General features: G+C 37.7%; 4 protein-coding genes across 11 annotated transcripts; 2 read left to right on the top strand and 2 right to left on the bottom strand.

The window, feature by feature from the left end:
• LOC109728436 (dof zinc finger protein PBF-like) lies at positions 347 to 3,259 on the top strand. Of its 3 annotated transcripts, none has more exons than XM_020258845.1 (2): positions 347 to 513; positions 1,891 to 3,259. In XM_020258845.1, exon 2 carries the CDS (start codon positions 1,894 to 1,896, stop codon positions 2,953 to 2,955), a length of 1,062 nt encoding a protein of 353 aa, XP_020114434.1. In that variant the 5' UTR covers positions 347 to 513; positions 1,891 to 1,893; the 3' UTR covers positions 2,956 to 3,259. The 3 variants fall into 3 exon arrangements, with proteins under 3 accessions (XP_020114434.1, XP_020114432.1, XP_020114433.1); XM_020258843.1 differs by lacking the exon at positions 347 to 513 and adding an exon at positions 671 to 982; XM_020258844.1 differs by lacking the exon at positions 347 to 513 and adding an exon at positions 990 to 1,644.
• LOC109728042 (40S ribosomal protein S23) lies at positions 5,721 to 8,133 on the top strand. Its single transcript, XM_020258319.1, has 4 exons — positions 5,721 to 5,869; positions 7,071 to 7,226; positions 7,518 to 7,644; positions 7,724 to 8,133. The coding sequence occupies exons 1-4, from the start codon at positions 5,865 to 5,867 to the stop codon at positions 7,862 to 7,864; spliced, it is 429 nt and encodes a 142-aa protein (XP_020113908.1). The 5' UTR covers positions 5,721 to 5,864; the 3' UTR covers positions 7,865 to 8,133.
• LOC109728041 (probable DNA helicase MCM8) lies at positions 9,023 to 15,689 on the bottom strand. 3 transcript variants are annotated; one of them, XM_020258317.1, is made up of 18 exons: positions 15,364 to 15,687; positions 15,076 to 15,216; positions 14,859 to 14,976; positions 14,533 to 14,755; positions 14,281 to 14,444; positions 13,570 to 13,833; positions 13,000 to 13,095; positions 12,763 to 12,915; positions 12,503 to 12,573; positions 12,013 to 12,131; positions 11,486 to 11,615; positions 11,280 to 11,331; positions 11,031 to 11,187; positions 10,746 to 10,920; positions 10,384 to 10,554; positions 9,910 to 10,023; positions 9,590 to 9,661; positions 9,023 to 9,392 (listed from the first exon to the last, which is right to left on the bottom strand). In XM_020258317.1, exons 1-17 carry the CDS (start codon positions 15,547 to 15,549, stop codon positions 9,617 to 9,619), a joined length of 2,379 nt encoding a protein of 792 aa, XP_020113906.1. In that variant the 5' UTR covers positions 15,550 to 15,687; the 3' UTR covers positions 9,023 to 9,392; positions 9,590 to 9,616. The 3 variants fall into 3 exon arrangements, 2 of the variants coding, with proteins under 2 accessions (XP_020113906.1, XP_020113907.1); XM_020258318.1 differs by having other exon boundaries at positions 15,076 to 15,298; positions 15,364 to 15,495; XR_002220901.1 differs by lacking the exons at positions 9,023 to 9,392; positions 9,590 to 9,661 and adding an exon at positions 10,198 to 10,318 and having other exon boundaries at positions 15,364 to 15,689.
• On the bottom strand, positions 16,231 to 20,396 carry LOC109728400 (nuclear transcription factor Y subunit B-like). 4 transcript variants are annotated; one of them, XM_020258793.1, is made up of 8 exons: positions 20,191 to 20,396; positions 19,855 to 20,097; positions 19,651 to 19,780; positions 19,440 to 19,445; positions 18,583 to 18,678; positions 18,452 to 18,502; positions 17,036 to 17,108; positions 16,231 to 16,589 (listed from the first exon to the last, which is right to left on the bottom strand). In XM_020258793.1, the coding sequence occupies exons 1-7, from the start codon at positions 20,379 to 20,381 to the stop codon at positions 17,082 to 17,084; spliced, it is 744 nt and encodes a 247-aa protein (XP_020114382.1). In that variant the 5' UTR covers positions 20,382 to 20,396; the 3' UTR covers positions 16,231 to 16,589; positions 17,036 to 17,081. The 4 variants fall into 4 exon arrangements, with proteins under 4 accessions (XP_020114382.1, XP_020114383.1, XP_020114381.1 ...); XM_020258794.1 differs by having other exon boundaries at positions 16,231 to 16,592; XM_020258792.1 differs by lacking the exon at positions 17,036 to 17,108.

Genomic DNA, 20,963 nt, shown 5'->3' on the forward strand with positions numbered 1-20,963 from the left:
GAGAGACATATTTGAAAATATTAGAACTTTTAAAGAAACAACATATGAAAATTAAATTTTGTAGGAATATATTTACAATTCATTATTTTTGCAGGAACTAGTATGAAATTAATCATGATAAAAAACTTACGAACACACGGACTACTTGATATTTTTGAAAACACCATAGTCTAACTCTATTATTTATTTATTTATCATCAATACTTATTTTGAATAAAATTTATATTAACATATCAGCAGTTGATAAAAGTAGCATTTGGGGTAATCCCTGGCATGCAAACTCTTTAAAAGGAGAGAGAGAGAGAGAGAGAGAGAGAGAGAGAGAGAGAGAGAGAGGAGGAGGAGATGTAGATGTAGGTCGATCGGTCCAAACGCATAACGTTACAGCGCTCCACGCCAAGAAGTGGGGCCCGAGCGTCCCTCGCCGCTCCTCCGACCCTCCCATCAGCATCAGCAGCATCAGCAGCAGCAGCAGCCGCAGTAGCAGTCCGTTGCAGAAAATTGGGCCTGGTGGTGGGGCGGTCGGACTCTGGAATTTTCTTTTGTGCTTGTGCAAATGTTATCATGTCATGTTTTGTTATGTTAGGTTATATTAGGTTATATTAGGTTATATATATATATATATATATATATATATATATATATATATATATATGCTATGCTATGCTTTCCCTCCCCTCCCAAGCTATACCTCTGTATATATACTATCGCTCTAACCAAAATATAAAACGCCACGTCTCCCCACTCTGTGTACGGAACCTAATCATTTTCCTCTCTTTACTCTCTCCATTTTTCTCTCTCTCTTCTCTCTCTTATTTAATAGGAGGAAGGTGGAGCTCACTTCCACTTCTCTCTCTTCTTGCTTTGTTGGCCACTTCTCTTTACCCTTACCCTTTCTCTCTCTAGATTTCTCTCTCTCTCTCTCTCTCTAGATCTCTCTCTCTCTTGTGCATGGATGGAGGTCCATAGTGCTCACCACCAGGTAACTAAACCATGAGATAGCCATGGCATGTCTCACTCCCCCCTTAAATTCTCTCTCTCTCTCTCTCTTTGTTTTTTTTTTGGGTATCTCCTTTCCCCAAACTATTAATTTTCATAGCTCTCTTTGTGATCTTAAGAAGAAGGTTTTTGATGGGTCTCTTGTGTCAGATCAGACCCATCTGAGATCTGTTCTTGTGCAGATGCGTTTTGTGGAAAATTGATTGGTCTTAGCCCTTGATTTTAGAGCAGTGTCCAATTCTTTGGAAGAAATTAACCATCACTCCTCTTTACAGTTCCCAAAGTTTATTAGGTTGCTGGCAACTCAATTAATTTTGAGTGTGGGTGCAATTTGATCTGATTTTTTTCTTTTTTTTTTCATTTTCCTTCATGTTGGGTTACCTTCTTCTCTAAGGTAGGTCATTTGCTTGCTTTGGTTATGATCAGTTGTTGTTTTTCACTTGGCCTTAAAACCCAAATTCTCTTATCGAGTTCAAAAAAGAAACTTCGCTTATTTTCCTTGAATTTGTTTTTCTTTTAGCTTCAATGTGAAAGGGGCCAAATTCATGCTTGCAGAAAATTTCTTGAGTTCTGAAGTTTTCATCAAGACTGAGGATTTTATGATTATGATTTCTAATTTCACATAGGCTCCAGCAAGTAAAATTGGTCAGTTTTACATGATTTTCAATTATGGTTTGAGCCTTGTAAACCTTCTACACTTTCATTACAGTACTCTCTCTTTCTTCTTAATTTTATGTACAAGCTATTAATTAAATCTCTCTTTGCTCTACTCATTATAAAATTGCCTTTTCATGAGTCATAAACAAAACCCATAATCATGAGTCATGTTCCAGCACTACATTCATAATTCATGACCTAATTTGTTACACAAAAATAACGTATTTTCCGCAGCTCATGGCAAGCCATATTCCACTGGAAGAAGTGCTTATAAGCTGCCCAAGACCGCAGCAGCAGCAGCAGCAGCAGCAGCAGCAGAATAATAATAACAACAACAATCAAGAGAGGAAAGTGAGGCCTCACCCAGATCAAGCCCTGAAATGCCCCAGATGTGATTCCACCAACACCAAGTTCTGCTACTACAACAACTACAGCCTCACCCAGCCCAGATACTTCTGCAAAGGTTGCAGAAGGTACTGGACCCAGGGGGGCTCCCTGCGCAACGTGCCCGTCGGAGGCGGCTGCCGGAAGAAAAAGATATCTTCTTCTTCTTCTTCCTCCGCCGCCGCCCCCTCTTCTTCCTCCTCCTTTTCATCTCCCTCCTCCTCGTCCTCCTCCTTCAAGAAGGATTTGGTCACCACAAGCCCTAATGCATTGCTCCCTACCAGTCTCATCGCCCCACCGCTCTCCTACGACCCAATTGGCCTCTCACTCACCTTTGCCAGGCCCATGAGGGGCCTAGGGTTTGACGACCATGATACAAGCTTCCTCTTGGGAAACCCTAACCCTAGCACCACTAACCTTGGCATCACTACTGTCCCTGCTAGTGCTGCTAATGATGGCTTTTTGGACATTCTAAGAGGCGGGTTCCTCGGCAACAACTACCCAAGTGGCTTCCCCAACCTCTACTATGGATTTGGTGGTGGTGGTTGTAATAATGGGAGTGTGAAAATGGAGGGTGGTGTTAGTGGTGAGGGGGAGGAGGGAATGGTGTTGCCTTTTGAGGGAGGGGATAATCATAATATGGATGGTGTGACTCAAACAGTAGGGGAAAGTTGCCATGGGTCTAATTGTAATAAAGCAATGTTGGAAGGAGGGGAAAGTAAAGTGGTGATGGGCCTGCAATGGGAGATGAGTGGGGATGGCAACAACAGCAGCAGCAACAACAACAACAACAACAACAACAACAACAACAACAACATGATGGTGGAATCTGCAGGAAGGGATTACTGGAACAATGGGGTACTTGGACCTGCTACTACTTCCTGGCATGGGCTCATCAACAGCTCCCTGATCTAAAAGTGCTTTTAGAAGAAGCTGGTATTTTAGTTTCTGCTTCCATGAGTTGCTGCCAAGTTTCCCAAGTTGGAGGAATCTTCCAGAAAATCTCATGATCATCTCAACTTAATTTAATGGGTTCTCTTCATGTTACTTGTTCCAGGCTTTTTTCTTCTTTTTTTTTTTCACTTATTTCCCTTTTTTTTTTTTAATGAGTGTTGAAATGACAATTATATAAAAAGTAATTAAATCAAGCATTCAGATTTGTTTTCCAATGTAAGGAACATTGATGAGAGAATCTCACTCAGGTGGTGCAGTTCTTAAATATTATTGTTTCTGACATTCTATTTGTGGATATTTTTAGGGGGTGGATATCAACGTAGGGGAGGGGTTTGAACTTTGGAGAATTTAATCTGATCCATGGTGGTATTTCCAAGAAATTCTCATACTTTGATTTATTTTATTTCTACTTCTTTTTTCTTCCTCCGAGAAATTCTCTTCATTCATGGTGCAATTTACCCCCCAAGAATCTTCTTGCATGGTTTGTCAATGGTGAAATGAAGAGGGAGGATGAATCATGGGTACGTGTTCAAATCATTTGAAATATTTTAATGGGAGACAATCTCTGCGGAGATTGTGTGTCTTGGAATCTAAGGAGATTGATGCACGCGGAACAACAAAATCCCGGTGGATCTTCGGTGGGTAGAACATCTATTTTGTATGTATGGCACCGTGTCCATAGGCTGTGGATGTGAATGTTTTTTTGGTGCCTATTTTATTTTATATAAGAACAAAAAAAAAAAAGAAAACAATTACCTTGTGTTAAATACGTTCATATATTGTTCTACGCCTCTTTTACTGTAGTAGTTTGACTACATGAGATGCATGCATGTGTACTGAAAATTAAGTTAATCTCAGGGAAATAGAATGGCAAAGAAGATAATTTGATGGCAAATTAATGTGTACTGCCACCAGTGGAAAAGAAGTAATTTTTCCCCTAGGTTTGATTCTCTATTTTTGTTATAATTGTTGCAATAGACACCTAATTAACTTTCGTTTTACGTCGCGATCTTTGTGCGTTTGTTAGAATTTTCATTAATTCGAGTGAGAAAAACAATGCAATTAATGGCGTCCTACCAGAAGCTGTTTGCCTGTTTCCAGCATCATACTGATGATTCTATTTTTGTGGTTTTACTTCAAGTGAAAGAACTTTATTGCATCAAATAATAGAGATTCTAATTAAAAGTTGGAGACCAATTAAGTGACATTCACAAAAAGGTTGAGGACCCCTTGGTGTGTACCACAAGCATTTTATTACCTAGTTATCAATTTACATATATCAGTTCCAGTAACTACCACAATGTCCATAGTTGTGCCGCGACGCTTGCACCGTAAGCATTGTGTCACCACTGTTTCCTATGTTCTAAGGCTTATTTTAGTATTGAGGTCTGTCTAACGCATTGTGTCACCACTGTTTCCTATGTTCTAAGGCTTACTTTAGTATTGAGGTCTGTCTAACGTTACTATATAGAATGGGGTTGAGAAAAAGCATATAGGGATATGCTTCTGTGTTCTCCGATGGGACCGTAGAAAATATATCATAACGGATTAACAGCAATATGCAGAACGTAATATTATGTACGGAAACAAATAGAGTATTTTTTCATCGTCATTTCTCACCGCACGTAACGCAGTTTTCCTGCCATCCCAAACGAAGCCTAAGCCTGGAGATAATACTTTCTTACATCTCATCTTAAATTAACAAAAAAAAATTAGGTTTCCTACTAAAGCAAAGGTTCTTATGTAAAGAGCATAATGGAAAATTTATCAGAGATGGAGAAAGAAAGTGGACTGAGTTATAAAATCTTTCAGTCTATGACTTACCTTTTGATTCCTTAATTTGTAGTGGAAATGGAAACAATGAATTAGGCTTTTGTGCATACAGTTTCATTAATGGAAAAGTGTAGATGAAAAAATATAGTATTTATCATGTATGAGGATTAGAACCAATCCTGCAGCTGGTTCGATCAAAGCTCGGTTAAAATTGTAATTGGTTGAACGTGGTTGAACTCGACTTTGACTGTGCATACAAAACTTGGGTGGATTGTGTTTGATTGGGAATTCAAATCCAATCCAGATATAAATAATTCTCTATCCATAAACCAACTCATTCAACAGGAAGAATTGGAACATTCATCTCTTAATCACTTTTTTAATGATTTTCTTCCTCACTTCAATGATAAAGAGTAGAATGTAGATTTATAATTAGTAAATAATAATCTGCATTATGTATCTAGTAGGATTGGGCTTCAATTGGATTTAAAAAAATGGATTCAAGTACGGTTTGCTTTCAATTCTCATGCAACACTTTTGGGTTCTGATCTTAATCGCTAAACACAGTAGTTTGGCTCGGCAGGATCCACTAACAAAACAAAATTTGAGTGCTCAATTTTATCCCTTCATCATTTATTCCATTTACTTCGCAAATCGGAATTTGTTTCACAATGCACAATTCATGACACTATTTATTAATATTTTTCATAAAAAAAATGATGAATTATTGAGATTAAGCTTTAATTTTTCTATATTTTGTTAATGGGCCACAAGGCTTTAAATCTAGCCCAAAGCCCAATAGAACCTATTAATTATTTTGGGCCTAGAATAGGCCCACTCCAAGTATTGGCCCAAAGTCGATCACAACCGTCGAATCCCCTAAAGTGAATCAGATCGCTACACGTATCCAGAACTCGGGTGTTTCGCAGTAGAAAAACCCTAGAATCCGGTCATCGCCGTCTCCTATTTATACTCCATATCCTTCCTCTCTTCTCCCCTTCTCCCTTATTCCCAAACCCTTTCCTCACGTGGCGGCGGCGGCGGCGATCGAAGTTTCCTCCTGAGAACGTTGCGGAGATCGTTTTCGCACCTCCAAAATGGGGTAATCGAGCTTAATACCGATTATTTCTACTATTTTTTGGGTTAATTATGATGATATTTTGGAAATTTTGATGCTAATTAACGTTCGAATCACTTGTTTGCTCATCTCCATGCTTGATCTCAACACCTCTAGAATCATTGTGGGATTAATGCAAAATTTCATGTTTCCTAAGTGTTGTTTCCCTTATTCTGTATTGAAAATTTTAAGGTAGCATTGGATAAATGCGTAGATCCAACTAAACTGCATTAAGATCGTGTTTAAAATGTGTACCTAGCAGTTTGTTTGTAACCCTAGAGATGCGAGAACTGATTTATGCTTGTGTATTTTGCTTGATATATCGATTATATAAAGCTTATGGACGGTCCGGTGCTGATTTGGCTATTAAACATCATCACCTAACATTAACATAAGCTAAATCAACCATATGCCATTGAGTTATAGTAGTCCCTTGATTTTCATATGGGGGTCATATACTTGATGATATACATCAGTGGATTTTGCTGGTTTTATACATCGAATGCGATGGTTCTTTGTCGTTCATGCTATTCATTTTTTGTTCTCTTCGCCTCCTTGTGAGGAGATGAATGTAATCCCTAATATGACGAAATCTTGTGCTTATTAAGTAAAGTTCTTCTAAAAGTATATATGGAAACTTTAGGCTAGTGGACAGTGGCAACCTCAATATATTATAGGGATTGAGACATTCATGGAGGAAAGTTTTAGTTAAATATGTTCAATTGTTTGGTATGGATGAACCGAAATTGTAGTTTTGGTTCTGATTCTCATTTAGACATTTGCGTTGAAACCGTAATTATTATTGCCTTACACTAGTCCAGATGCCAAAATTTTCTTTAAAATCATTGATTTGTGCTAATGCACTTGTTTTCTGGTCAAACTGTTGTAACGTGATTCAATTGTTCCTCGGAGGGCAGTTTCTTTAGGACTATTCTTTGATTCTTTGATGATTATATCTGTAGCTTATGTTTTGATGCCGGTGATTTTGTGATTTATCATGGCAGAACATAACTAATCATGCAGTTTGGTTTTATTAGAGATTATAATTACTTTTGAGGAACATTTTGATTTTATGACCTATTAAAGCATGGTGACATAATGTAACCACAAAGAGTTGAGTTAAAATCTTCATGCTTTCACCTGTTGTATAGATTGGAGGTTTTTAATGTATGAATTTCTATGGCAGGAAGACACGTGGTATGGGAGCTGGGCGCAAGCTCAAGACCCACAGAAGGAACCAGAGGTGGGCGGATAAAGCATACAAGAAGAGTCATCTGGGAAATGAGTGGAAGAAGCCCTTTGCCGGATCCTCTCATGCTAAGGGGATTGTTCTCGAAAAGATGTATACGCAGACACGCTAAGCGTTTTTTTTTCTTTGGCTATAGCTATCTTGATTTTCATTTAACCACCCTGAAATCTGGAAAATTATTTGTTACCCTCGCAGACGGTAAAATTTAATCACTTCGCCTACTTTGTTCAGTGTTCTTTAGCCAAAATTTTGCTAGCCTATGGGTAATTGGACAAAGTTATAGGCTTCAATATTTCATGGTCAAATCAGAATTCTTATTTGTAGGGGGTTTTCTGCACCTTTTTACTCGGTAATTATTATTAATGAACATATATTCAACTGCAGCGGTATTGAGGCAAAGCAGCCGAACTCTGCTATCCGTAAGTGTGCTCGTGTGCAACTAGTGAAGAACGGGAAGAAGATTGCTGCTTTCGTGCCCAATGACGGTTGCTTGAACTATATCGAGGAAAACGTAATAAATTGGCCACACCTCTTAATATTTATTAATTTATACAAGTAATCCTTGTGTCTAATGGAGATTTTATGTGCAGGATGAGGTGTTGATTGCTGGATTTGGCCGGAAGGGTCATGCGGTAGGAGATATTCCTGGTGTGAGGTTTAAGGTCGTGAAGGTCTCAGGTGTGTCTCTGTTGGCTCTCTTCAAGGAGAAGAAGGAGAAGCCCCGATCTTAAGAGAATTATCAGCTGCGGTGTATTGGAATGCCAGATGATCTTGTTAAGTTAATTGCTATATTTTTCGAAGTTGTAGGCTTCTGGGTATTGTTAAGTTAATTGCTATATTTTTCAAAGTTGTAGGCTTCTGGGGATTTTGTTTTCTTAAGCTCGGAAACTTCATAAGAGTGTTTTGATCTTTGGATGATTTTCTTTAATGTAGTGTCGTAGAGATCGCTCTTTGAGAACAGTATTCATTCTTGTGGAAATTATTTCTTGGACAAGTGAAATATGCCTGCAATTTCAAAATTGTAAGGCCCTCTAGCCCTCTTGCAGTTAGGGTCTCCGATCTGATTTGGATGCATGCACACGTAAACTACATTCTTTGTTTTGGGATTTTGAATTGAGTAACACGTTTTCAGATGTTTTTTTTTTGGGCGGTGATTTGGGCTTACCTTTGGCTGAAATATGGGATGGCAACATCAAAGATATTCTTTTTTCCTTGAAGGGTGCGTTTGGTTCGCGCTATCTTTTAAAGATTCCTAGTAATCCAATGAGAATAAAAAATTATGACGGTGTTTGACTAAACGCACTAAGTAATCTAGTTGGTAATATTGGATTCACTTGGGAATAAGATTCACCCCGAAGTGCTAATCTCATTTCTTTGAGGGAGGGTGAGTATCCTCATATTAATGGATTGGGATAATCTTTTCTTTCTTTCTTCCTACCCGCCGGCTAATTGATATTATTTGTCTTTACACTCTAACCTTATATCTCTCTCTAAATTTATTTTTCTCTCTAAAATTCAACTTTTTTTTCTCTCTCTAAACTAAGCTTTCTCTCTCTCTTTCTTTCTAAAATTTCAACTCTCCCACTCTCTCTAATTTTGACTATATTTTTCTTTCTATTTTTTTAATTATGCTCTCTCTCTATCTTATACTCTCTCTCCCTTTTTTCTAAAAAGATGTTGAAACTTTTGGTAACATTATCTAAAATTAATTAAATAAATAAATTAATTAATTGTATATTTTTTGTAATATTAAATAATATAGCTAATTAATATTATCGTGCGAATCAAATATAGAAATTCCACATTCTTAGTAATAGGATGAATAGGAATAAGATTCTCGGATATCTTTTATTCCTAGTAATCTTTCATAATGCGAACCAAACGCACCCGAAATGTATTAAACGGCTCTTCGTGGGAATCTTCTTTCCTACATAGCAGGGTTATTAGTGTATCGTTGCCCTTGAGAATCTCTCCCCCTCCCTCTGTGGGTCCCCCGCGCACACATACACAGCCCTGCTGCACGCACGGGCACAACAACCACGGGCACGCATGCGACAATCAGATTAGAAAGAAGACTTGTTTGGTACATGAGTTTTTGGGCTCACGCAATGATGATTTCATCAACTTGAGGGAAAATAACAGCAAAGGCCATCGAATGACATTTGCTTGAATATTAATCTCTGATGATGCCCTTGCGATACCTTCTGAACTGTATCTGTTTTCAAAATCTAGTTCACAATAGAGCTTCATGGTGCAGATCTGTCGAGAAAGAAAAAGTTCATGAAAATATACTTCATCTCCATAAGCAAACAGCAAAAATATTTAAATGCACATATCAATAAGAAACCAAAATGCAGCAAATTTCGGTATAAGATAAAAAGTGGCTTCTTTGTCGATACCACATGTAATTTATGACAATTGAGGAATGAAAATATGTTACTATCATGCATAGATACCGGATGGGGAGACGAACTGTTAGCAATCTACGATCTAGACCGTGCTGACTGGGAGTATGACGATGACAGCACCTACACGAAATAAAATTTCAGGTAAATATAAGTTATGATGAACATTTAGGCAATATTTTTCAACTCTGATGAGCAATAATAGCATTACGTGATCACCTATTACGTAGAAACAAATCATAGGGGTAACTCAAAGACGACAAAATTTATTTACATTTGACAAGTTTAAAGCTCCATCTGTATTATCAAGACTAGAAGTAGTGTTTCTTCGCTAAGAGCTTGGAAAACAAAGAGGATTCACAAGGTAGTACCTGATACATCTTTGGTCCTTTCTTAAGAAGATAGCCAACACTGTTCAAATTATCCACAAATGTGTCTATGTCTGGAACTCTCAAGCCAATTCTATCCGCCAAACTGTATATCTCCTGGCATATTGAGAAAATAATGAAAGGTGAATCATTTATATGTCCTAAGCCAAACAACTTGCTTCTCTCAATTGATACAATAAAGGAAGAGGTCCCGCAAGCTTCTACAAAAGTGTTGTTGAATGAATGTTATTTCACAAAAAAAAGAAAGAAAAAGAAATGGAGCATTCTGACCATATCCAACCCCCAAAAGTTTCATGATGTAGCAGAAGCAAAAGTCCAAATTCTAGGTGTTGCTTTTGAGGCTATGAAGTTCATTTTAGCTTGTACCCATAGCAAAAGTTGAATAGAGAAGCTGTTTCAAAAGTAGACCAAATAAGCACGGAGAAACCATATAGGGGAAAGATAGAGGTTCCTCACAGAAATTGAGAAGCAATCCTTTTGCTGCAACTCGGATTGCTTGTTCAGGGCACTTAGAAATCTCTTTGCTTCTTTCTGTTGACTCATCCCACCACTCCGACCGAAGTCCACAAATCCGTGCTCATCAACATATTTGTCATATAAGGATTCTTTCATTATCTCAACAACATCCTGCAGACATTATCAAAAATCATTTGAACTATATAGAAGAGCAAGATCTTCCCAACCGATGAGAAATGCACCACAATAGTATGTTTTGTCATTGTTTCAGCACAGTGTGTGCACATTGAACAGCTCGATGGTCGACATAGAGCATCATGGAGCATAATAAGAAATGAACCAATTGCGAAGAAATTAATTACCTTAGCATCCTCAGCAGATACTTCTTCTCTGAGATCCAAACGAGCCCGAGCTTCCGCCAACCTTACAAGACTCTCCAGCTGTCTTGCTGTGATTGGAGTGCCATCAGCTGAAGTATTACGGTCTCTTAGCCGCAAATAAAATGTTTGTAAAATCTCTGCTGCTGCTCTAGACATCCTAAAGATCATGTCAAAGTAAATATAAAGGAAAAGAAAAGCTATTTAAGACGACATCCGACATCGCTCATGGAAGTGAAAAATCATTGTAGCAATATAAAATATAATTACCTTGGGAAAATGAAGTTTCTTGCATAAGTAATGTATTTGCGAAGAAGAGGGCCAGGTAGTGGAACAAAGTCCTTGTCCTTTTCGGTGTCCAGTCTTAACCTAGAAGCTAATGAACCACCGTCCACTCCAGAATCAACAATCCCATCACAGTTCGATGCTGCACAATTTTGTGAAGCAAAATCATTTGGTGAGAAAAGGATATATTTTTCATATTTGCCTATTGTAAGCTCAGAAGTTTGGAAAGAATACCTCTTCGTAGCTTTTTACTGGGCAACATTTTTTCTCCGTCGTTAGAATGAAGCTGCATTGCAGAATTACAGATCAAATAATAAGTGGAAGTATTAAATTCTAAACATTAAGGTCACTGTGATTCATAAAATTTTGCACTTTGAATAAGCATAAACTTACTATCATGCTTGAGCAATAAGGATGACCTTGAGGCAAAGATAACTTACTGCCATTATATGGTCAGAAACTCTCTTATCCAGCAGTTCATCAGGTTTGTCGAGTAAAATGAAAACCAAATCAAACCGTGAGAGAAGAGCAGCACTCATTTTAAGATTCTCGTTAACTGTTTTTGCCCGACTGCAACAGAAAGTAAGAATACAGTTAGTAAGAATACAGTTAGAAAGAAATTAACGAATGGTTACAAGCATATTAATCCAAATTTTGATGATTCAGCGAAACAGTTAAAGAGAAGGAAATGGGCTAGGAGACCAAAAAGGTAAATAAATAAATAAATAAATAAATAACTGTATCAAACTTAAAAAAGGATTCATGGAAGTAAATATTTTTTGACGCAAAAGGAGAACCTGTTCAGGTAATTGAAAACCATCTTCTATACAGCTGAATAGTTTGTTCCTGGATCTTAAAGAACTTGCCCTACCTTACAAGATGTTGCTAGGAACAGGCATTTTCTAGAAAGCTTTGCTTATATCTAGTTGTAAACAATATGAACTTGTTAAAAAGAGCGTAAACCTACTTATAGTGACCACCGACAGGATTAGCTGCTGCTAATACAGAAGTACGAGCTGATAAACTTGCCACAAGACCAGCCTTTGCAACAGAGACACATTGTTGCTCCATGGCTTCCAAAAGAGCCTAAGAAAGTTAAATTCCGTTAGATCTTTAGGGCTTTTACACACAATCTTTGAAAAACAATTTGTTTGAATATTTAGGTATATACCTTGTACAAAAATTCTCACATGTACACCTCAATATTGCAGTTCTTACAAAAGTACCCTCGTTTATTCATCCAATTTACAGGGAGGTTGGTTTTGTAGAAGAAAGTTTTTTTATGAGGGGTAATTTTGTTATTACAAAATTATAGAGGTACAAAATCAAAATTTTGAAGGGCAGGTACAAAAAACTCCAATTTGGCAGGGATACACACAGGATGTATATTCAAAAATATCTATCCAAAGCACACATAGTATCACAAATCCTGTTAGCGATCAATGTTAAATATGCACCTGATGCTCAGCAGACATTTTATCAAACTCATCAATACAGCATAATCCACGATCAGCAAGAACCATGGCACCTGTTTGCAAAAGCCAAAACAGTCTCTGCTTCATTGCCCAAAAATGGAAAAGAAACAAAGAAAGCCCATGGAGTGTTGTTTGTAAATTTTTCAAATTGAATGCTTCAAAAGATGCGTTTGTGTTGTTAGTAAATTTAAATGGAAGAGAAGGACATTCTACATGACAAACTGCTGAAGTTTTATGTGTACCTGCCTCGAAAGCATAATCACTTGTCATAGAATCTTTAACTACAGCAACAGTTAGACCAGCATTCGTTGTTGCATTGCCGCATACATATATGCCTCGCGGAGAAACTGCTGCTGTAGCTTGTAGAAGCTGGCTCTTACCTAGTCCAGGATCACCTAAAATAGCAGATAATACAACTGATTGTTTTGCAATCTTATATGATGAACAAGATATATGGTTGAAGTTTAATCACAAATTACCAACAATAATGACATGAATGTCTCCTCGAACTGGAACCTTATTTTGATCCATTGAATGCTTTTGCACACCACCAAATAGTGCAAGCGTGATACCAGCTGAAAATCAGGCCAACAATATTTGCGTATGAGATTCTGCTGTATAGATCAATAAACTCAATGAGAAAACAAAAGTACCACAATGTGCTACACAAGTACTTAACATCTTCTAGCCATGCATATCAACTTGGTCTCCCCCAAGACATAGATTGGAAATGGAATAATTTGCAACCTCGTTGTATTTAAGGAATGATGAACTTATTGTAATTAAGGTCATATTAGAACTTTAGTTCTGATGCAGAACAATGCAAAGGAAAAAAAAAGGGAAAGGAAACAGAGGGATTTGTCTTCAACCTATGAATCACAACTAGGGAAGGAGGCTTCGAACCTTCAATTTTTGGAAGAACAATTGCCCGTAAAACAACAATGGCCTCAGACTAATAATCTTCTAAACCATGAAAAATATTTTGAATAATCAGAAGTTATCTGATAGTTGTTCCACAGTATTCAGAAGCATGTATTGAAGGATCTTACCTTTTACAAGTTCATGTCCATAAATAGACGGGCAGAAAGAATGAAGTATTTGACGGAATACATCGGAACCATGCTCCTCAGAGAACTTAACAATGAACTCCAGATCCCTTTGTGAAAATGCATGAAAATCAAACAGCATTTTGGCTTTACTGTCAGAGTTATTTACTTCAAACTCTTCAGAAGTAGTCTGAGCCTTGGAGTTCCTCACAGAAACTGCTTCCAGATATAAATAATACAGCCCCTGATTCTTATTTTTTGACTTCCCTGAGAAGGAGAAAGAGATATTCAGACACTCATTTGAGCCTATCTTGTAAAACCACTAAATGGAGAAGACGATGAATATGTTGCTCCTAATGCAATAAAATAAAAAAGATGATAGGTATTTATTTAGCAAACGTCTCTAAACTGCCTTTCAGAGAATAAAAGCCGCAAAATGTTTGAAGTAATTCATAATTAGTCAAGAAATATTAAAATAAATTTCCTAGTGAACTAATTGATCTATTTAGTCCCTACAATCTTTACCATTAGACAACAACTGTCGTCGAACAATCATAATGAATACCATAGCATAATCTGCTAATCAACATGGAAAACGTATTCTAAACTAAAGGGACACTTATAACAGTTCAGAGTGAAGTGCAACTAGGCAGAAGGGTACACAAAGCGTTCCATTCACGAAAAGATTTGCCAATAAAAGCGTAGAAATTATACCTCCTCCAACATCCATGTAATTATTGATTACTTTCACAATTCCAGTGACTGTTACAATGTCTCCAGGGATGCATGAATCAACAAGATCTTCAGTCAGTTCACATTCTACAGTCCTTGGGACCCGGCCTTCTTCATGGCTTCCAGAATTGAATAGTTCCTGAATCCTGGATCACCAGAAGGAAAACAATATATAGTATTAAAACATATCACTGTGGCTAAAAAAGTAAGTACTCAAGCTTGAAAATCAATTGCCTTATCTTTTGAAAATCCATTAGCTTGGCATTGGATCGGATAGGGCTAAAAGTACGGCTCTTGCACCCATGAACACTGCAAATTGCCGGCGGTGAAAATTTCCCATCACAAAAGACACGGCCAATTACAGTTCCACACTTCCCACACGCAAAATCCAATCGTAGCACAAGAGGCTTCACGGTGCTAACTTTGACGACACTTCCACGCACAGAAACTAGCTTCTCTGTAATACAACTTTAAGTAAACATCTTCCATTTAATATGACCTAAGAGTCGTAAAAAATAACATTGCCCTAAAAGTTATAAAATTAAATAAAGATGCATTACTGATATATGCCGCTTTCAAATTCTTCAAAGCGATCATCGACTCAGTGTGGTTATAAAGCCTAACATTAATCTTCTCTATATCCTCTAACCGTAAGCTCTTCTCCTTCCCACACAGAGTCTGCTCAAAAATTGAGTACCAATAGTTGTAAGTCACCAAAAAAAGGGTTTAAAAGAAAAAAGAAAAGAAAATGGAGATGGGATTGAGCAGGGGATCTACCAAGTGAGCCGCAGCGCCCAAGCAAAGCAAAGCTTCTCTCGGCGCTTCCTGAAGAGCCGCATAAAACTCCGCAACTCCACACACCTTCTGCAGCTGCTGGAAATCGACAGGAAGAAAGAAGATGCCACTATCGTCTTCGATCTACGCCAAATCCAAGTTTCCAACAGTTAATTCCACATGAATCGAAGCAACAAGAGCAACAAACCCTATCCAATTGCTGTTCCTGTGATCATTCCCAAACATCACGAACCCGTAATAGGGAGAGAGAAATGGTGCGGAATTGGGTACCTGGGAGAGGAAATGGTGGGATCGGGGAGCGGAAACGAAGAAGGATCTGAGCTCGGCGATGAGGTGGAGCTTGGGATCGTCCATGGCGAGCTCGGCGTGGGGGAAGTAGCTGGACCAGATCCGCGCCACCTCGCTCGGATCGGTCGAACGGTCTCGTATTAGGGTTTTGTGGGATTCGACGTGCATCGTGGTTTGGATCCCGGCGGGGGACGGAGGGGCGTGGCGGCGCGAGCGAACAATCGAGAAATGGGAGAGGCGGGAAGAGAAGATAGAGGTGGCTTTGTTTTTGAGCTGAGCGGGGAGTGGAGAAGAGGATGCTCGCTGTGGTGTATAAACCGGGTCTTAAGAACTCAAAACATAGAGATTTTTAAATCTAAATAAAAATCATTTGATGTGACCATCAACTTTAAATAGCATCTATGCGAAAATTAATATCTCTTTTTCAAAAGGAAAAGATATTATTAAGTATCAACTTAACAGTTTTTAACTATCTATTATTTAGAAAATATTTATAATAAAAAAATATTAATTTCAGTGTAGAAATTTTTTGAGTGAGTAATATAGGTTATACGTTAACAATTCATTTTGATATTTTAAGACACAGACTTCAAGTGTTCGAGTATTTATTTCTACCGAAAGAGCTGAAAGCTGAGAGCCAAAATCTGAAGCGAATCTTACTTCCATGCTTTTAACTTCACCCATGCCTGTTCCAAAATACTAAGCAACTTCGACCAACGCAATTACATCCCACTCCAATCACATCCAAAAACCAAGAAAGTGATCAACCGGCGACAGATTGAAAAAGTAAACGCTGGAAAAAGGAAATTGAACCAAAACAGGTAATAACTCTCTTTGGCTGCAGCATAGTAAACGCTATCTAAGCAAATACTCACTGTTTATTAATTATGGCACTGCACTATGACAAGCTAATTCACTGGTATAGATAAGGATACAAATCATAACCTTTCTCCTTGAGGGAATGGCTATATGCTCCTCAAGAGTAACCAACACATAAAGAGAAAAGGAAAAGCAATGAAATGACAAAAACATAGTCCAGCATATACAAGGAGAATATAAACTAAATAAGTGAAACCATATAAACTAAACAAGAAGTGAAATTAACTTCCGCAAAGCAATTTACAACTGGGAGATTACGACGATAATTAGATCCCAGAACTCCAGGGCATTAGCTTTCTTCCTTTGGAGAGGATAGCGAGATTCTCTACCTGCTACCACAAACACCAAAAGAAAAAAAAAAAGATTATTAGAAATTTTAACATCTCAAAAGCGGGTTAAAACAATTTTCACAGACAAAGCAACTTCAAGGGGCAAAGGTACAGCTAGAAACACAATTGAATGAATAGCAGCTAGAGGAGGTTATACAACAAAAGTGAGGGATGTTGTAATGGGAGTGCTTTAAAGAAAAAAAGAAAAAAAAAGAAAAAAAAAAAAAGAAGAGAAGCAAAAACAAATCTCACAGACAAAGCAACTTCAAGGGGAAAAGGTACAGCTAGAAACATAATTGAATGAATAGCACCAAAAGGAGGTTAGACAACAAAAGTGAGGGATGTTGTAATCGGAGATTCCAAGTGCTAAAGAAAAAAGAAAAAAAAAGAAGCCTTTTAAGAATAAATAAACATCAAAGTCGAGGTAAAATTGAAAGATATATTACCTCAATAAGAAAATATCTAGCAGTAGCAGGAATAGGCAGTTAGTGATTAGCTTGAGAGATCCCCATTATGGTACTGAAAAATTGAAGAAAAAAAAGGAATAAGAACAACCTATTCATGGAAAGCAAGATAAAATTTCGATATATAAAAAGGCTACAGCAATTCAAAATTTCTAGAATCAAGAAATGGAAAAACAATGTTTATTATCATTGATGAATATGTCAATGGTCTCTGATACATATAGCACAAGACGACATACGCGATAATAATACAGTGAATTGATGTGATTTTAGGGTAAGTTGTTGGAGTATTTTTAGTATAGATGCACACGACAACGAAAAATGACAGAAAAGAGCATCTCTTGCACAAGTGTAGTTCAAATTTATGAAGGCAGCCAGAATCCAGTCGGATTCAAAGATGGCTGGTAGAAGACCAGCATAATTAGAAAGAAAACCATGATGAGAGCAGCTTTAGGGATATTCGACTATAACAGACTAAAAAATGAAAAAGAAAAGAATGGAATATTGAAATTGATATAAGATAGGAAGTTCATGGTTAATATAAGGAAAAACTAAGTACTAATCAGAAAAGACAGAAAAATGAAATATGACATCATCTACTTATCATGAAGGCAGATCCAATATTTGTTGGGAATAACTACATTTCAAGCAAACAGAACATTTGAGAAACAACCATATTCCGATAAACTAAAAAGTGATTAAGACAATACCATGTAGACCCAGTTTGGATGCATGAATATCTTGTTCTATATATTCCCTTGCTTTACTCAAGAAATTGGTACGTTTGGTGGATAAAAAGTTTGATCAGAAACTTAAAATGGAATATCATATTTGACCTTCAAATTACTTTTTCAGAATAAGATAAATCACCTGGTAGGTTAAATATGCTATCCCAGCAAACCATGGATAGCAAGGCCTTTCAAGAAACAAAAATCAAACTCTTTAGTTTCAATAATATTAGAAAAGTCTCGTACTTAATAAGTTATCCTTGGATAACTTATATTGACATCCAAACATGGCCTTAAAGTTCAGTATAAGCTATCAATATTCCTTTAATGTTTCTAAAAAAAATGTACGAACAAGAGTCTTCATTTAAAGACAAAATAATACATCTTTCAGTAATGATATTACTTACCATTACAACAAAAATGAACTTTCAGTAATGATATTACTTACCTGTTTCATCAAAACTAATTGTAACAATAAAATTGTATTTAATTTAGATGATACAAATAGGAAGAGTGCCAAGATGGATATTTACCTTAATTATCTCAATTGGTCATTACAAAGACTCATATTTTGCAAAACAGATATCAAATCCATATTATTCTGTACAACAACACAGTATGGAGCCCCCAAAAGGAAAACAGTTAGGAGACAACAAATAAAGCGAAGTACCTGAGGTTTCATATAGCTCATTCCCTGAGTGTAAGACCCCAGTTGGCTCATCTGAAAAAGTATGAAATACAGGTATTTAGTTCCTGAAAATGATGATAAAACCCATTGATGAAATAAGATAGAGCACAAACCCCTTGGCTGCTTGGGCCACCTTGAGCTCCACCGTGAGGACCTGCTACATCTTTCTTAGTGCCGTCTCCGCCCTTTCCAGACATCTTGTTATCACCCTGCGAAGAACCAAAGATTATTAAGGGACCACAATTACCATAATGTTTGATATCCCTTCCCCCTTCCCCCCTCGCCCTTTTCCCTACCACCTTTCCAAGAGCTTTTCAGTTTCTCATTTGATAAACTTATTTGCATACTATAAAAAAACCAAAATAAGGATCTAGTTATTCCAGATTTAAGTTCCTCCAGTAGGTGCCACATTTGGCATTGAATAGGTAAAATTTAATTTTCAAGATTAACATCAGAACACTAAACAGCAAATGAGCATCAGTTACCACAGTAATTTAACAATTAAGTAGCACTGATACAAACAAAAACACAACTATAGCAGGCTTGACAGGATATCAACTGTGATAACTAAATAGTGTTACAAGTTCCTCGGAAGCGAAGTGTGGCAAATGTCACAAATTGCACTTATGTGAGCATTTTATCTATTTTAAGCCTGTATAACCCTGTATAACACAATTCTACATAGTGTATAGTATATAGTATATAGGGATTTAAATAGCTAATTCACATGCTTTGCAAAATACAGAGATTAGTATCCAGCTCCATTTTGTCCATAGTGAAGAATAAATAAATATATTCATAAAAAAAAAGTGTTCAATCAACTAATTAAGCCCCTATTAACTGTAGAATAAGAACATGGAAAATAAGATGAAATTTGTTGAATGGAACAATCCCGACAAAAAATATATATCACTACCGACTTCCCTAATAGCACACGAGAAAATTACAAGACGAGTTTCAGATCACATACCTCCATCTATAACAGCATATCCGTGGCCCAGAAAAGAAACGCACCAGAGGAAGAAAAAGGATAAGGGGTTAAAAAAAGAAAAAGAAAAAAGGAAAGCACTGTTAAAAACTTTGTAAATAGGAAGGGAAACGTTACAGATTCAGGCACAAGCCACTTGTACGTGATCAAAATGAACCAATAACATATGATAAACTATACAATTGCAGAGTACCTCTCGATATTTTTGCAAGTATAGCTTCAACGGCTCGATATAGTCCTCAAACCCCAACGTCGCCATCGCCCAGAGCAGATCATCGCCATTGATCGTCTTCCTCTTCTCCCTCTGGCACTTATCACTCGCCCTAGATCACCACATACTATATCATCAACAAAAACAGAATCCATTCGATCAAAAAGAGAGAGAGGGGTGACGTACTCGCTGGTGATGAAGCTGATGAACTCGGAGACGCACTCCTGGAGGGTCTCCTTGGCGTCCTTAGCGATCTTCCCGTTGGCGGGGAGCGCCTTCTTCATGATGCGGCTGATGTTGGCGATCGGGAGGAACCGGTCCTGCTCCCGCACGCCCGACCTCGGGCTCCCGTCGCCGCCGCTCTCGTGGCTCCCTCCGCCGCCGCCTCCGCCGCCCGGGCTCCCCGGCGCCTCCGCCATATTCGAAGCCCTAGATCCATCGCCATTGTAAACACAAACCCTAGCTGCTAAAATCCGAAGCACGAAACCCTAGATCGAGGAGGGAGAGAAAGGGAGGAGATACCTGTGTGTGCGTGAGAGAGGGGGGAGGATTGGTGGATTCGTATTTAAGCGCGCGCCGAGGAGGGGAGGAGAGAGAGGGGAGGGGGGGCGGTGGAGAGCGGAGGAGAGAGATCGGACGCTGGAGAAGAGAGGGAGGAGGAGACGATGAGGATGCGAGATTGGGAGCAAGGTTTGGCTATCTACACCGTTCATGTAGCAAACCACCTTCTATTTATAGCAGGGGTTCCCCAGCGGCGACCATTGACCCGGGGTGGTGAGATGGGTAAATGGGTCGGGTATTGTCCGCTTGATCCGAAATTTAAGTGACAGGGGCTAATTATTATAAGTTTTTAGTTTGGACCAAAGTTCAATTTTGCTCTAAGAGTACAAATTATTAAAAAAAAAAATTGATGCCTGAAGTTTATTATAATTTAACATCATCTTGAAAGTTTTGATTTTGATCCTAAAATTTAATTTAGACTCTAGTGGCAGTGTGGATGAGGTAACTTTTCAGATAGTATACTAACAAGTAAACCTAATTATTATATCAAAATAATAATAATAATAATAATAATAATAATAATAGTAGTAGTAGTAGTTGATTTGTCAACATTGAAGTATTGAACCAATGATGGTAAAATCGAAATAAATTATCCGTCAAAACATTAGAATACTAAACTCGTATTAGTAGCCATTTGACTCGAGTTCCGCCTCTGCTTTAACAAGAGAATTGAACAAGCAACTGAAACGGAGGAATTGTAGTTTTGGATCTGCCAATATCAAAAGCATTTAACA

Source organism: Ananas comosus, linkage group 23 (genome assembly GCF_001540865.1).
Source record: "Ananas comosus cultivar F153 linkage group 23, ASM154086v1, whole genome shotgun sequence".
Lineage (NCBI taxonomy): Eukaryota > Viridiplantae > Streptophyta > Magnoliopsida > Poales > Bromeliaceae > Ananas > Ananas comosus.